The 16,318-nt window shown below is 36.3% G+C and overlaps 1 protein-coding gene across 10 annotated transcripts in view; it reads left to right on the forward strand.

Annotated features, from left to right (window-relative positions):
* Positions 1–15,817, forward strand: part of LOC128008251 (pleckstrin homology-like domain family B member 1) — a 35,795-nt gene extending 19,978 nt beyond the window's left edge. For 3 of the 10 annotated variants that reach the window (XM_052592869.1, XM_052592867.1, XM_052592874.1), the window contains 17 exons: positions 616–753; positions 1,009–1,146; positions 2,121–2,249; positions 3,990–4,145; positions 4,274–4,384; positions 5,740–5,826; positions 6,267–6,386; positions 8,191–8,310; positions 8,614–8,772; positions 9,025–9,168; positions 9,537–9,606; positions 9,701–9,944; positions 11,202–11,292; positions 11,654–11,800; positions 13,183–13,402; positions 14,573–14,658; positions 14,975–15,817. In XM_052592869.1, the coding sequence (XP_052448829.1) occupies positions 616–753; positions 1,009–1,146; positions 2,121–2,249; positions 3,990–4,145; positions 4,274–4,384; positions 5,740–5,826; positions 6,267–6,386; positions 8,191–8,310; positions 8,614–8,772; positions 9,025–9,168; positions 9,537–9,606; positions 9,701–9,944; positions 11,202–11,292; positions 11,654–11,800; positions 13,183–13,402; positions 14,573–14,658; positions 14,975–15,115 (2,301 nt within the window). In that variant the 3' untranslated portion in view covers positions 15,116–15,817. The remainder of the gene's footprint in view (positions 1–615; positions 754–1,008; positions 1,147–2,120; positions 2,250–3,989; positions 4,146–4,273; positions 4,385–5,739; positions 5,827–6,266; positions 6,387–8,190; positions 8,311–8,613; positions 8,773–9,024; positions 9,169–9,536; positions 9,607–9,700; positions 9,945–11,201; positions 11,293–11,653; positions 11,801–13,182; positions 13,403–14,572; positions 14,659–14,974) is intronic. The other 7 variants (XM_052592868.1, XM_052592872.1, XM_052592871.1 and 4 more) reach the window with 7 other exon arrangements.
* Positions 15,818–16,318: the final 501 nt, after the last annotated feature.

Here is a 16,318-nt window from a genome sequence, read left to right on the forward strand (position 1 = left end):
TAATATATTACAATATGTCGCAATATATTTTAAGAAATATATTGGTAAATATATTTTCCTTTCGTAAGGGATATAAGATTCTGCACAAGTCAAATAAGTAAATTTGTGACACTGATCATGTGACTCTTTATAAAGATGGTCAGATTAATCCAATTGAAGCTCAAGATGCTCTTTGAATCATCTTAAAACATGGGAGAACATCATTACACTCAAATTGAAACATTAATAATATAAATTGCCATTAAAATGTGTATCAAAATGCAAAATAGAAGAGTTAGTGGTCTCAGAACTTTAGACTTCATTATATGCTTGTAGAGGTTTGTATATACTGCATGTGAAAAAGTAAACATAAAACTTCCTCTTTTGGTCTATTGGTAGTCCCATTTTGCATTTCTTCTGCTAGTAAGCACGTCTTTCTCAGCCTGTCTCTCTTCCTTTCTTTGAGAAAAAAATGGTATTCATTAATTTAGGTCGCTGTTAGAATGGCAGGTAGAGTTTATTTGTTGTATATCATTGATGGAGAGGTCTCACCAGGCGCACACACACACACACACACACACACACACACACAGATGCATAAACACAATTTGCTGTAATTGACAAATGCTTTCTCAGCATGAAGATTCTTCAGTGCTGGGGCAGCAGGAGAGAGCAAATCTAGAGGAAGAGCGAATCAGGGTTATGGCTCGGGTGGATGAGCTGAAGACTCGTGTCACTGACCTGGAAGAGCAAATACAGGAATCCAGACAAGAGGTTAGACTGAATTATAAACCTACAGGCCTACACAGTGCACTTAACTTCCCTCAGTTCTGTCATAACTACATGAATGAGAGTGAGAGATGTAGAGTCGTCTTCATCACCATCTGTCATGCACAGAAACATCTTTGGTGATGCATATTAAAATCAACGTGAATACAGGATTTTGCCTGATCAGCAGAGCCGCGCTATTCATATGAACAGAGACATATGGAAGTGAACAGACTGTTGAATGTGTCGTTTTATTGGCAGGCAGAGATGGAGAGGGCATTACTGCAGGGGGAACGGAAGGCGGAGCTTGATCAAGTGGAGGCAGAGTTGGCGATCATCAATCAACTTCAGCTGAAACTGAATGAAGTGGAAAATTCGACTCAGAGGGAGAAAGAGAAGGTACTGACAACAAACACACTCTATGAAGCATGCTTCCCTGTTTCCTGATTGTTTTTCCTGAAAAACTTTGTGGATGCATCTTTACTATCATGCTAATTTCTAATAGCTTGACGTCTAACTCTTCATTAATCTAAACGACACTGCTTACACTGCATGTTTGAGTGGGCACTTTTCTATCAGTATTTTGATAAAAGTTTATTTGGCATGAAATCTACACTATCCTCCTTATTTTTCACGGGAAGAATGGTGCGGCCATTTGTAAATTGAATGTGCAAGGCTTCCGATGTTATCCACTTTCAGTTATTTTACCTGTGCAATAACATCCCTTTATGCTGCTGATATTGCAGACTTGTATTTGTTATCATATAATTTAAATGTATTAACGTGATCATAAACATGCTGGTTTGTTGCGCAAATGGTTTTACCGTTTACTGCATTTTGTTATTCTTCTGATCATTCACATAGAGTGGCTAATGAATAGTAAATCTTTTACATTCGCAGTAAACAGCAGAGAAATCTAGGTTGCAAAACAAGGTAGATAATGCTGCAGCCACCTTGTTCTAAACCACAATATAAAGAAGGGTTAATGTACTGTATTTAAAATAAAAAAAGTAATAATTAAATAATAATTTCAACAAATGTGTGAAAATGTGTGCGAATGTCACAAAAGATATGACAAAACAGTCAATCCTAATGCTAAACTGAGATATTTAATAGTAATACAATATTATATATGAATAGATGTATTGAGTAGTACTGACTGCTGTATAAATATTTATTCTCCCTTAGATTTAGTCTGCTGCAATATGGGCTCTGATTGCCATGGCAACCCCATATCTACAGCTCTGTTTTAACACAGCATGGTGTCTTTTCCAAGCAGTTTCCTCTTTGTTTTCACCCCTCTCCGCCATCACTGGCTCACTGCGTGTGTATTTTACCAGTGTGTATGTTACGTGTGTGTAATGTTTTTGTAGGAAAGAGCAAAAGTCTCAGCTGAGCGGGATGTCCTGGCCAGGCTGAGGGATTCGTACAGTGAGCTGAAGTGCCAGCTTCATAAATGCCCCGAATCACTGAGGGAGCACTTACAGGAACAACTGGCCAGGGTCAGTGTGTGCTTTGATACTGCCCGAGAGAGTCAATGATTATCGAACATATACAACTGCTTCACTTCAGAGAGAAGCAGGAGAAAAATAAAAAGTAGGATTGATGGTAAATTAAAATAATTATTAGCGATTGACCTTTTTTTTTATTTCTTTTTTTTTTTATTAGTTCACTGAATTAGTGTCTAAATGTCATTTTGCCTCTAAATAATTTTTTGATTTTATTTTAAAATATTTAATCTAGAGTTTCAATATCTTTTGGGTTGGGGGGGGGGGGGGCAAAATAATATATCACAAAGCTGTTTTGCTGTTAGCCTCTCACAACAGCCTTGTTGTGTTTCACTCATCGTTTTTAATACTAAAGCTTCAATGGTAATTCAATTAAATACGTAGCTGCAAATGAATATACTCTTAATTATCCTATGTGGATGTAATTTGTAAAAATAAAATAAAAAGGCTATTAAATAATCTTTTCTCCATTGTTCACAGTAGCATAGATGAGAGCTCTACTACAGAATTGTTGTGTGTGTGTGTGTGTGTGTATTAAACAGAGATGCTTGTAGTGGTCTCTTATTGCAGCTGGTATTTAAAAATAAGTCAGAACACCATAGAACAGTTATCATTAGACATTGATAGTCAAATTAATTAATAAATAAGGAGGCACCCAAATTATAATTCTGGCTCATACGACAAGCTGGCATTACAGTTCTCTAAATAATTAGAAAATTAAATAGTAAAATATGATATCAGTTGGTTTAAATTCTAAGTGTATTTATATATTTAAACTTGTATTTAAATATTATGCAGAGTATGACAAATGGATATTTAAAATGACATGTACTAAATTATTAAATGATTGACCTTTAGAAAGGGTAAATGACAGCAAGGTTAATCTCAAAATAAAGGAAATAAACATGCAAATTTGAATAACAATGTCAATATATATATAAAAAAAACTCTAATGTTATGCAAAAACACATATGTTACCAATTTATTGTTTTACAAAAAAATAAAAATAAAATACATCTGAGATTAACAGAGTAGACTGATGTATCTACTCCTATGTAATCACATTTGTATGTACACAATACACACTGTGAAAAATAACCATTGGAGTATATCACCTTCCAGTATCACCAGAAATGAATGGGCAAAACACATGACATGATATAAGAGCTTTAACTGGACAGCTTGTTTCAATCTGGATCTGTACAAACTGCACAAATATTCTTTGGCGGTGAGTGTTGGCTGTGTGTCTGTGCTCCCTCTTGAGCCACAATATGCTCATGGCAGTAAAGGGTTTACACACTGACTGAACAACCATGATAGTTATGATGCACCTCTGCTCTTTTAGGCAGTGAAAATGCATGGAATTAATTTACTGTATGTCTGTCTTTTGCTGTCCACTCTTGCTTAAGCGCTTTTTTTATTTTATTTTATTTTTTACTAAATCTCACTAATTCACTGATATGGTAATGAACTGAGCGAATTGCCTCTGTCTTCTGCATCTTTGTACACTTTAATCAGTAAGCATCAAATAGAGGACCTTTATTAAATGTTTTTTTAGGAGATACATTAAAACATTTTTTTTTTTTTTAAGTGTTCCATACAGCAAATGTTGTTTGGCAGACAGAGTGATCTTCTTCAGCATGTCATTGAGGAACATTTGTCTGTCTGCTTGTTTGTTTCTCCCATCTGTTCGTCTGCCTCTGTCTTTCCATCTGTGCATGTGTGTGTCTATAGAAGGTGGAGGCACTGGAGTCGGCCACTAAGCGCTTTGAGGATTTGGAGTTCCGCCAGTTGGAGCGAGAGAGTGGCATTGAGGAGGAGAAGGAGACGGTCAGCAGACAGCTGTTGCAAGAGAAGGCAGAGTATCACCAGAGTGTGGCCAAAAGGAAGGTAATGATACTGATCTCAGGTCAGGTCTATTAAAGTACTCAAAGTCTGTGTTGAGTGGCTGATATTGTATTGGACTGGAATAACATACAACCACAGTCACATTTGAAACATTTCTCTTGGTTATGTAGGAGAAAATGGCAGCTCTGGAGATCCAGGCTAAACAGCTTGGACTTCAGGCAGCTCAGGACTGTGAAAAGATGGCCAAAGATCGAACCCTGGCACTACAGATGCTCCAGAAGGTAGAGAATTTTTTTACATTTCTATCTACACTTCACACAAAGTGTCTTTTACACACAAAAAGATACAAATATTATAACTTGATACTGGTTATACAGGTAATATAATATTAAAGGTTGAATACAGGTCAAAGGGGACATAACACACAGAGTTTCTGTCAATCTCATTTTAATCTTATAAATATTGAGTAGTATTGCATCCTTCATATCTCTGAAGTGTCTTCAGTTTTATCAGATTTATAAAAAACATATACAGCTGTACCTCTTCTCTCCGAAAACTGGATGCATGCTGTGGGCTGAGCTAAAGAGTCACAAGCATGTGTGGCTTTTGTGTAGCAATCGTCTGCAAGGGGCAGATCGACATAAATAAAACAGGAACAAACACTTTGACTATATTGACTATATTGAATCCTGTGCAGCACTGCTGATGACTTCCGTAACACGAATGAAGCATGTTGATGGGCATGCTCTTGCTCTGTTTGCTCTTCCTGGAGAAAATTGCCCATACAAGGAATTCCACCCTTTATGACATCATACAGGGTCATACTTGAGAAAAAAAAAAAAAAAAAACTCTCCCAAACTTATATAAACCCTGAAGGGGTGTCTTCGGCACAGGAATACAGAGTCATATGTTCAACTTGTTTTTTTTTTAAGTATACAATAGGAATTAACTCATAAACTTCAAAGTTGGCATGATATTAATATTCCCCCTATCTATTTTGTAAACTCTTGTTAATGATCTAATTGTGAATGATTATCCCGTGTATATGTTTCTTTTCTTTTTTTAAAACTTTGTAATGATTAATAAAAATTAAATTCTTCCAATGAAATGTCGACTTCTCTCTGGTGACTTATGCTGGACTTCTCCAATGATTTTGTCCGCTTAAACCCTGCCTCTCCACAACTGACTTTAAGTGTGCATTATGTTTGAGTGGAATGGCCACATTCATAATCCATTTAACAGAATTATGGAATTGAGAAATAAGAGAAATGGATTTTATGGAATAAAAGATTTGTCACTTTTTCCATTACACTGTGACTTTCACTAGTCTTATCAATATCATATGGCAACAAAATGTTTGTGCCATTTTAGTGTGAAAAAAATGGTTACTTTTTGGTGTAACAGTGTTAATTTAGCAAAAGACATTGTGATACAACTTCAATTTTAGCTTTAAAGCAGCTGTAGTGTCAATAGTGTCCTTCTGCTCCATTTAGTTTGGTGTCGATTCAGTGGAGCTTCATTAGCATGACAATGCAACCCCATAAAAACCGTAACACTAAAAACTATTTTAAAAATGATTGAACCTTGAATATTCCTTTAATGGTGAATTTGACCGTGTTTAATTTTTCTCTTTAAGGAAAGGGAGAGACTGTCTCTCTTGGAGAAGAGATACCAGAGCCTGACTGGTGGAAAGACTTTCTCCAAGCCTGCCAGCATGAAGGAGGTAAGAGCATTCAACATCCAAATGGGTAACTGGCCTGTTTTTAGTTGGCAAGCAAACTACTTTTTTACACTAAGCTGGTGAACAGGCTGTATACAGATGCCTTGTGATCTAAACTCATAAAATCATTATAATTCACAAGATATTTGTGCTGTTTCTCAGTATTAAGTGCATTGGTTTGAACTTATCGTTGTGTACATCCTGATGGTGGTGTCCGTGGGGAAACACTCAACTCCCGCTTAGCAGTCATGAGCACGTTTTTTCTGGGTTATCGCCATCGGTGATAAGCTTCATGTTGATGCCTCTTTGATCAGCCATTAAATATGTAGAGGGAATTTGAAGAAGTTTGATAAGACAAATAATGATATAAAAATGTTCTTTGGCATGGTTTGTGCAACACTCTGTGCAGTGGTGTCTGACTTCAGTGTTTATATTCAAAACAGGAAGTTCTTTACATCAGTGAACCTGACCTTTTAGATGAACTCCCTACCCAAAATTCTCTGCTCCCCTCGACTTGTTGTCAAAGATCCACCCCTCAGATATATTCTAACAGGCCACAGGAGGTAAAAGCATGACCACAGGACAACTCTGATGGATGTAAAAACTAACAAAACCATTACGTCATTCACACTTACATGCTTGTGGAGTTCAGTTATCTTAAGGAACGTGTTTCTGTGTGGCCGATGAGTAGGGATGGGAACTGTAATGAATTTAATGATTATGGTTCCTTAATGGTCCCACTAACGATTTTGTCATTGTTAGTGCTAAAAGAAATGGAGTTTCATTACCAAATGATAAGATGGTTTCGATAATACCAGCAATAGTACTAAACTAAATTTAATTCATTTATTTTTGTGAAATACTTCTGACACAATGTCTAGTTTTGGTCTACCTACAGTTATATGAACAGTCAGTATTTGTAATGTGCTTGATTCATAAAAATGAATGACTTAGAGTTGTTTGTTTAGCGCTTTCAGATAAGTAGTAGTGTTTTGGCATCTTTGAATAAGTAATGCTGAAAATATATTCCACCCACATGCATGTGTAAAACCCATTAGTGGAATATAATGAAAGTTTTATATATATATATATATATATATATATATATATATATATATATATATATATATATATATATTGAAGCTGCCTTAAAGCTGCAGTAGGGAACTTTTGACGCTCTAGCGGTTAATAAACAGAACTGCTTGCGAAGAACATCGTAGCCGGAACTACTTCTCTCTGTTTATGTCTATAAAGAATCACAAAGGTACTGGGTTACTCCGCCGCGGTACCCCCGAAGCAATCTAAAATAGTCTGAATATAAACACTTATTATAGCTGCACCCTAGTGATTCAGGACAAGCCAAAAACACGGTTTGGAAAATGGATTCATGGTGTACTCGCTTATTATATACATTTTTCTACATTTTGAACACAAACAAAGTTACGGACCGCAGCTCTGATTGGTTGTTTTTTACCGGGAGCACATGACTTTCTGCAAATGGCAATAGGACCACTGGGAGGAGCCAGAGGAGCTTGATTTTTTTCCACAGATTATCTGTCTCATATTCTACTGTCAGGATATAATGACAGGTTTAATAAATATGTAAAAAATATTTTTTTACAAAAGTTCCCTACAGCACCTTTAAATAAGAATCAGTTCTTGGTTCCCAACCCTACTGATGTGTATAATTTTTTATTGTAAAAAAAATAAATTAGTATGTACTGATAAGTAGTATTGATTTGTATATTTGAATTATTTGGAAATAATTCTTCTATGCTCACCAATGTGCTGTAATTATTTGATCAAATATATAGTAAACCAATAATATTGTGACATATTATGATGTCTTTCCCCAGTCTTTAGTGTCACATGATCTTTCAGAAATCATTCTAATGTGCTCATTTGGCGCTAAAGATAACAATTCATATTATTATCATTGTTGCAAAAAAAAAAAAATTATCATAGTTGTAAAAAATAAAGAAAAAACAGCATTTATTTGAGATATACATTTTTGTAGTAATTCCACATTGAACCAGTTTCATGCATTCTCAATGAAAAAAAATTCTTAACTGACCCCAAACTTTTGAACGGTAGTGTAAATAGACAAATGGGTGGTCACTGTAGTTTGCATATATTATTTGAGTCTTTTTGAGCATTCCTCAGTTGTACTGGCCACAGTTGCAGTGTTACAAACAGTTACTGCCTGGGCTATGGTGGACATTGCCATTCTGTATCACACATGCTGCATGTTTTGATGTGTTGGGAGTAAGCATACTTTTTCCAGTAGATGTTCTTGATGTGTCGTTTGAGATATGAACTGATGTCCTTTGTGGATGTGTGCGTGGATGGATGAATGTGTGTGCTCAGGAGTACCTCAAACTCTCAGATGTCTATAAGATGTATGGGAACGGATGTATCCCCGCCCAGACTGCCTTCCCTAACGCTCTTTGTCTACCGCTGGCTGTAACATCAGACACACCTCGTGAGGTATGACTCCTCCACTCACGCTTTCATCCGTGACACAATCTTTTTCCTTGCCTCACCACCTCCCGTTTCTCTTTCCTATGCCATTTATTCCTAGTTTGTGGCTTTTCTTTTTACGATGCTGTCAGAATAACGAACTGACTGTCTTCTCTTGAAACTGTTGTTTCTCATATCTTCCCAACTCTCTTTCCAGCTGCCTTTGTTGTTGTTGTATCAGCCTTTGCTATGCCAGCTTTATGCTTTTCTATACCTAAAATGCCCTCATTACATTTTTGTGTGTGTGTGTGATGGTTTGACTGTATAAAGGAGTATGTGACAGTCAGTCAGTTGAACCAGCTTTTCGGGATGCCCAAAGTTGACCCCTCTCCCACATCTTCAGTCCAATCATTCCAAGCTATTGTGGCTGACCCTGTCCACTCCAGCCACACATCCCAGTGTGGCTCCTCGCAGTCACTTCCTGTTGAGGTGTGTATTTCCTGTTGTCGAGGTGTTCATCATTTTATTGAACATAGCTTGTGTCGATCTGGCTTGTTCTTTTTGAATATTTCAATAATCTGGGATTCCAGGCTTTTTAGTTTTGTGGTTTTATGAGATCCACTTTAAATTTTCTGATCTAAATACCACTCCATACTTTCTATGCATGTATCTCTTCTTTCCTTGCTGTATTTTCCCTCTCTTTTTCTCATCCATCCTGCCTTTACCTGGACTGCACTTCAGAGCCAGCCTGCATGGATTAGGCCTTCGATCCCCAGGTTAGATTCAGAGCGCTGGTACCAGGAGATTATGGCAGCTGGGGAGCCCAGTCATGCCTCTCCTCCCCCTCTGCCAGCTAAGTGTATCTCCTCACGCAAACCTATGCAGGTAAACTCGCATCTTTTGTCTTTCTCTTCTGCTTGCATCCTTAATCTTTTATCTGTCCTCAGTGTATGTTGTGTTTTGAAAAAAAGCCACTTTTTTTATATATAAAATGACATGAAAAGCAGTACTTTTACGTCAAGCACTTGAGGTTCGGTCTTTGTTGCTGGTTTTGGGTGCTTTTGGTGTGGTCTGCTTTCTTATAGTGGGGGCAAGTTACCATAGTTGTCAATTTGGGTGGATAGTATGAATAAATGAGGGATGAATAACACTGAGATGTTTTGTTGTCAGATCTATAAGCGGGATGGTGAGAAAGAAAGAAATAGTAGTTGAATTTAGATAGGTAAATCTTATGTTTTCTTTTACATCTTCAGAGTCTCCCAGATCTGTCTCCTGCTTATTTGGACTTAGACTCCAAGAGACAATCGGATCAGCAGGGCAGAGGTAGCCCATCACTTATTATTATTAGTTTGTAAACAGTTTGTGTTGAGTAATTCAAGTTGCATCACCATGATCTTCTCTGGATGTATTTTTCTAGGGCTCTATACATGTGATGATTCCAGAATCAGGCCTACGGATCCTAAACAGAGTAACTGGGGGGCACCACAGGACTCTCACTCCCATTTCCCACCTTCAGGTGCTCCCATGGTACACTACTCCATTCTGCACCACCACGCACCCCCAGCTGGAGAGTCAACGTATGACACTCTGAGTTTAGAGAGCTCTGACAGCGTGGAGACCAGCGTATCTACCGGCAACAACTCCGCCTGTTCACCTGAAAGGTGAGGCACAGTTGTCAAGGGAACCCTTCATTCTGCTTCCATTCTCCTGACAACGGGTCACGCTGCCCAATTTCCCCGTAAATGTTTTTGTTTTTAACCCTTTCCCAGAATTTAGTCCCTGAGTTGTTTCCTTGACAACACATAAATCAATACAAATAGACATGCTATTCTTCTCGTCTTCAAAGTTTGGTCTTGTCACGAGGCAGAACGAGCACAGAATGTCATTTTAAAGTATGGACTCCTTTGAGCCAGGGAGGCTTCAGCTGTTTTGTCAGATGCTGTCAGTGTTTTGGCCTACTCTTCAGCATTGATAGTCTGTTTGACCACAAATTCTTACATTTCGGTTAGATGTTTCAGCAGTTTTAAACTCCTACAGCACCTCCTCATCCTCAATCAACATTTTGCTTTGAGCTGGAAAAGGAGCCCCATCGAAAAAGCATGTAGGTCCTCACTTAAAAATGAAACAGTTAACATCACATACTCCTGACCCTGCAGGAAGGAGCATGATACACATGATTTTTATTATTTATTCATTTTTACCAGTGCCAAAAACTTGGTTGCCTATGGCTTAGGCAAGATAAAACATCACCAAGATAAAATAAATAAGTAAAAGCAAATTATTTTTAGCATCTTGCTACTGATCAAGGTGTAGTTTTTAAAAAGTCATATTTAGACATTTGACCAAATGCAAATATGTGTATAAATGATTTCTGCAGTTTCAACCAAACAATCTGGGCTACATTAAATACACAATTCTGTTCAAAAAGGATAGTAAACACTTCTAAACAGATAGAAAAAAATCAAACAAATGCTGTACTCCCTATTCATCGAAAAAATCACAATTTTCACAAACATATTAAGCAGCACTGTTTTCAACATAGATAAGATATCTTACTTAAACACTAAATCAGCATATGAATAAATGACATTTAAAAATATATATAACATATAAATAGAAAAGTTATTTTCAATTATTATACTAATACACAAATGTACTGTTTTGGTGTATATTTAATCAAATAAATGCAATCTTGGTGAGCATAAGAGAATTTTTAAAAACATAAAAAATTGAATAACCCCTACCTTCTAAATGGTAGCATATATAATGTTAAACAATTATATATATTTGTTTATTATTATAATTCAATAATACATTTTCAGTGTATGTTGAAGGCAGAAATAATCTGTCTAGAGTGAGCACGTCTTCAGCCAATGAAAGCACCACAGCAACAGTATCGGTATCCGTTTCTCCCTTAGCAGCAATGGGCAGACAGGACTGAGGCTGGAGGAGATGGAAAAGATGTTGAAGGAGGCCCAGCAGGAGAAAGCTAGACTGGTGGAGAGCCGAGTGAGTACCATTAATCTTTAATTGTCTAGTAAATATCTCCCTGTCTCTCATATAAAAGAGATATTTTTCGTGAAATTTAAAAAGGAAGCCCCTGGTCCCTTTGGCATTACTGCATTAAAGACAGTTTCTTACCTACAAAGAGCAATAGACATGAAAGGCTGGATCTTAACAAGCTCTCCGACAGTAATACTCACTTAGACAATGTCTTCCTGAATTATTTTTCATGCATCCCCAGTCTTTCCGCACTGGGTGTTTTATGTATTTGTATGCATTTTCCCCCCCTATAACCTATTAAATCTTCTCACAGTAGATTTGAAGCCCCTCTGTGTCTTAATCTGTCTGTCTGTTTTTTTTTTGTCAGGAGAGGGAAGTCCAGGCACGAAAGCAGCTGCTGGAGGCTGAGACAAGGCGGCGAGAGGAGATGGAGAGGAGGCTACAAGATGAGACTGCGCACAGGCAGAGACTTGTGGAGGAAGAGGTCAAGCTGAGAGAGAAACAGTGTTCCCAGGTCAGTACTCTGCTGAACACCTCAACAAACTGCTCTCAGATCAGAGGTACAGATAGTTGCCCAGTCTTTTATTAGGTAGACATAAAATCCTCACATTTTCCATTAAGGTACAAGGGACAGTACATAAGGCTTGCATTAATAAGTCATTCATAAATATTAATAATCATAATGGTTGATTGAGCAGTAGTTCATGTACATTCATATGTAAATGTAAATGAATGTATATTTTGGTCAGGGGTGTGATGCTAAGGTTATTCAAAAATACATCGAAAATATAATTCAAACTAAGAAATTACTTGAATACACCTCTTATAAGTATTTTATTGTTCTTATTATATTTATGTTTTTATATTATTTAATTGACGCTATTATTTAATATATATATATATATATATATATATATATATATATATATATATATATATATGTGTGTATATATATATATATATATATATATGTGTGTATATATATATATATATATATATATATATATATATATATATATATATATATATATATATATATATATATATATATATATATATATATATATATATATATATATGAGTTTAGGTGTAACTAACTGTCCAGCAAAAATAATTAAAAATCCTTAAAAGGCTTCATGAAAAGAAATGTTGGCATAAGTAGTGTGGCATTTTATTATTATATTAAAAAAAAGCAAGGAAGCAGTAGTATTTACAGTACCTTTCTGTCAAATCCAAATCAGTGTGGTCTAAACAACCTGCAGAAACCCGAAAAATAGAGAGGACCCCTTTAGTTTATTACATTTCTAACTAGTTGTATAAACATCAACTGAAATATTTAGCATAATATAGTGTGTATATAAAATGTAACACCATGTTAACACACACACACCGTCTCACTGTCTGCATACAACTCTGAACACAGCAGTGTTTTTCTCCGGTGCTGCTCCGAGGTCAGCCAGTGTTTTGAGTTGCTCTTTAAAAGACTTCATGAGCTCACTGGCTCAGCTCGACTGGGCCAGACGGGAGCAGCTCCGCACAGCAGGTGGATGAGAGGAGACATGCCGACAGATGGTGAGAGGAAGACAGCAGAAAGAAGATAAGATGGGAGGAAGAGGAGGGGTGTGAGACAGAGGCAAGGAAGGGCAGGGCAGTAGGACACCAATGTTTTAAACACCGATGACATAACCAAAACAATGGAATCAACCTGTGTATTTTTCACTTCTGTATGAACTGCAGACACTTATTGTGTCACATTTTCTCTTCTTAAATGTAACCACAGCATCAAAATGATCATGTAATATTTCCATCGAATGTATTGTTTTTATGTGTACCTGAACAAGTCGATTTTATGGAAATATTTGAGACAGTAGCTAATATGAGCGCTGCCCTCCTCAGGCTCGGCCAATGACACGCTATCTGCCTATTCGAAAAGAGGAGTTTGACCTGCGTTCTCATGTGGAGTCATCAGGCCACTGCGTGGACACATGTGCATATGTCATTGTTACAGAGAAAATGTGCAAGGGCCATCTTGTGAAGATGGGCGGCAAGATCAAATCCTGGAAAAAACGCTGGTTTGTCTTTGATCGACTTAAAAGGACCTTCTCTTATTACATAGGTAAGATCATTTTTATATTTATTCATGATTAAATTAGCAAATAGTAGTAATTTTTTTTGTTAGTTTTTTTTTTTTTTACTTTTTGGGGGGGGGGGTTTCTTTAAATGTGTAATGCATTTGTTTATTATTCAATGTAGTTTTCAATGTGTAATTATAAAACAAATATTTTTTCTGACAAATTGATAGTGTATTGGATTTAATGCACTATATACATTTTCTGCTTTTGCTTAGTATAATTAAAAATTAAAAAAAGAAAAAGAGATGAAATAAGACGGTTAAACAAACAAACAAACTAAAAGCAATCCTACGGCAAGTTCTTGTGAAATGTTTCATCTCAGTTCGCTCGATTTCCGATGATCCCGTCTTTCTTTCAGATGTTCTCTTTCTCACATAGGCTTTGCTCATGTGTGTAAGCCTTTTCACCCCCTCACTCCCCATGTTAGTGGTGATGATGATGGTGGTGATGATGAAGATGATGAAATAAATGGCAATGCTTTCTCTTGCCCAGCGTTTGTGAGGGATGGGGTGTAGATTTACCCCTGGCTCAGTTCTGAGTAACAATACTGCACTTACAACTCTACAAAAAACATAAAACAAAAACTATTTATCCCATTACTAAGCAGATTTGTGTAACGAATAGTGGCGAGCCCCCAAAAAGAAACTGTTCAAAGGGGAAAGTAATTAATCTTCTGTGTCGGCAGTTGTGAGGGGGCTCACTGGAGGCTGACAACACACTGGTTTCAAATCATCTGCATGATAGAATCAATCTGAAGAGAGCTGTTAATTTGCGCTAAGTTTTGATAAAGGAAGTCTGTCAGAGAAGCTTCAGTGGGTGGCAGACGGTGTTAAATTGAGACAAGACAATGCTTTTAGGTCAATCGCTCTGTGCACTAGAATTCACTTCAACTATGTGCTAGCTCAATTTTTAAAAATGTTTTCCTTTTTTTATTCCAGTATCTCAGAATAAAAGATATTACAAATATATATTTTTTAAAAGCTATTACTGAAATGTATAACAAATTTATTGTGTAATGCAAGTAAACTCCAAATAGAAACTGGCGAATGCAATCTGTTCCTAATAATAAATCTTTTTTCTTTTCTTTTTCTCCAAAGATTCTATTACCAGAATTCTCCTTTTCCTTACTTTTCCTCATGGTTTTTATTCCTCAGATAAACACGAGACCAAACTGAAAGGTGTCATCTACTTCCAAGCCATAGAAGAGGTGTATTACGATCACCTGCGCAGCGCAACTAAGGTAATGAGTGAACCGATGTTGTGCTTTTTCAACACCTCCTGTTTACTGTCAGCGTCAACAAATCAAGCTCCATACCACTCACACTACAGCACCAACTTTAGTGAGCACACAGTGAAAGTTGAAACAGACAGCCGTCTTTTTATAAAGAGAATTTCTTACAGCAGAAGGCAAAAGAGATCAAAGGCGGCTTCATGTTCATGTACATTTCGTCATGCTTTCCTTTTTTACTTCAGCGACATGCCTTTTATCGCCTGCCCTGCTGTTCTCCGTCTCCTCACACTTTAAAGCACACTTTGTCTTTTTTCTGTTCTTACAGAGTCCGAATCCTTCGCTAACCTTCTGTGTGAAGACTCATGATCGACTTTATTTCATGGTGGCACCATCCCCAGAGGCCATGCGTATTTGGATGGATGTCATAGTAACAGGTGCCGAGGGCTACACGCAGTTTATGACCTGAGGGAGAGGGGATGCCATTCTGCCTGCCATGATCTGAGAGCGGACAGGACTCATTTAACAGGACGTGGAACATTATGCAAAATGATGTGTAAAAAACTTCAGCCAGCGCTGACTAATTTCTTTGTCATCGCGACTAGAGAAGAACTGGATGCAGGCTGGACTGATGACGATGTATTATTGTGCAACTGTTGGTCAGATTTTATGTCACTAAAAAGAGAATTGAAAAATATATGTATTATATATAGATTGAAAGAGTGGAAGGGAGAATGTTTATCCCTGTACTATTATATTAAAGACAGGAGACAGTGACAGGGCTTACAGCATTGGCATTTCAAATCAATCATATGCTCAGTACTTTTATATACAGTATATATATATATATATATATATATATATATATATATATATATATATATATATATATATATATATATATATATATAGTTTCATGGTGCCAATCTTTAGATATATCAGTGTATTAGCAACAATTATCTTTACTTTCAGTTATTTAGGTGCAGTTACATGGTTTCAATGAGATTAAATTTAATAGCATGTGATAGCAGTCATAATCTCCTTTTAGGTGGAAAGGCAGCATTCACATTTTGTAATGCTATGAAATATATTTACTGCAATTAATGTGTTGTCTGTGTCGTGTATATATATATATATATATATATATATATATATATATATATATATATATATATATATACAGATATATATATATATACAGATATATATATATATATATATACAGATATATATATATATATATATATATATATATATATATATATATATATATATATATATATATATATATATATATATATACAGTGGGGATCGAAAGTTTGGGCACCCTTTGCAGAATCTGTGAAAATATGAGTAATTTTCAAAAAATAAGAGAGATCATACTAAATGCATGTTATATTTTATTTAGTACTGTCCTGAGTAAGATATTGTACATAAAAGATATTAACATTTAGTCCACAAGACAAAAAAAATTGCTGAAATTATTAAAATAACCCCATTCAAAAGTTTGGGAACCCTTGGTTCTTAATACTCTGTGTGGTCACCTGATGATCCTCGACTGTCTTTCTGTTTTGTGATGGTTGTGCATGAGTCCCTTGTTTGTTCTGAACAGTTAAACTGAGCAGCGTTCTTCAGAAAAATCTTTAAGGTCCTGCAGATTCTTCAGTTTTCC

Source organism: Carassius gibelio, chromosome A5 (assembly GCF_023724105.1).
Source record: "Carassius gibelio isolate Cgi1373 ecotype wild population from Czech Republic chromosome A5, carGib1.2-hapl.c, whole genome shotgun sequence".
Lineage (NCBI taxonomy): Eukaryota > Metazoa > Chordata > Actinopteri > Cypriniformes > Cyprinidae > Carassius > Carassius gibelio.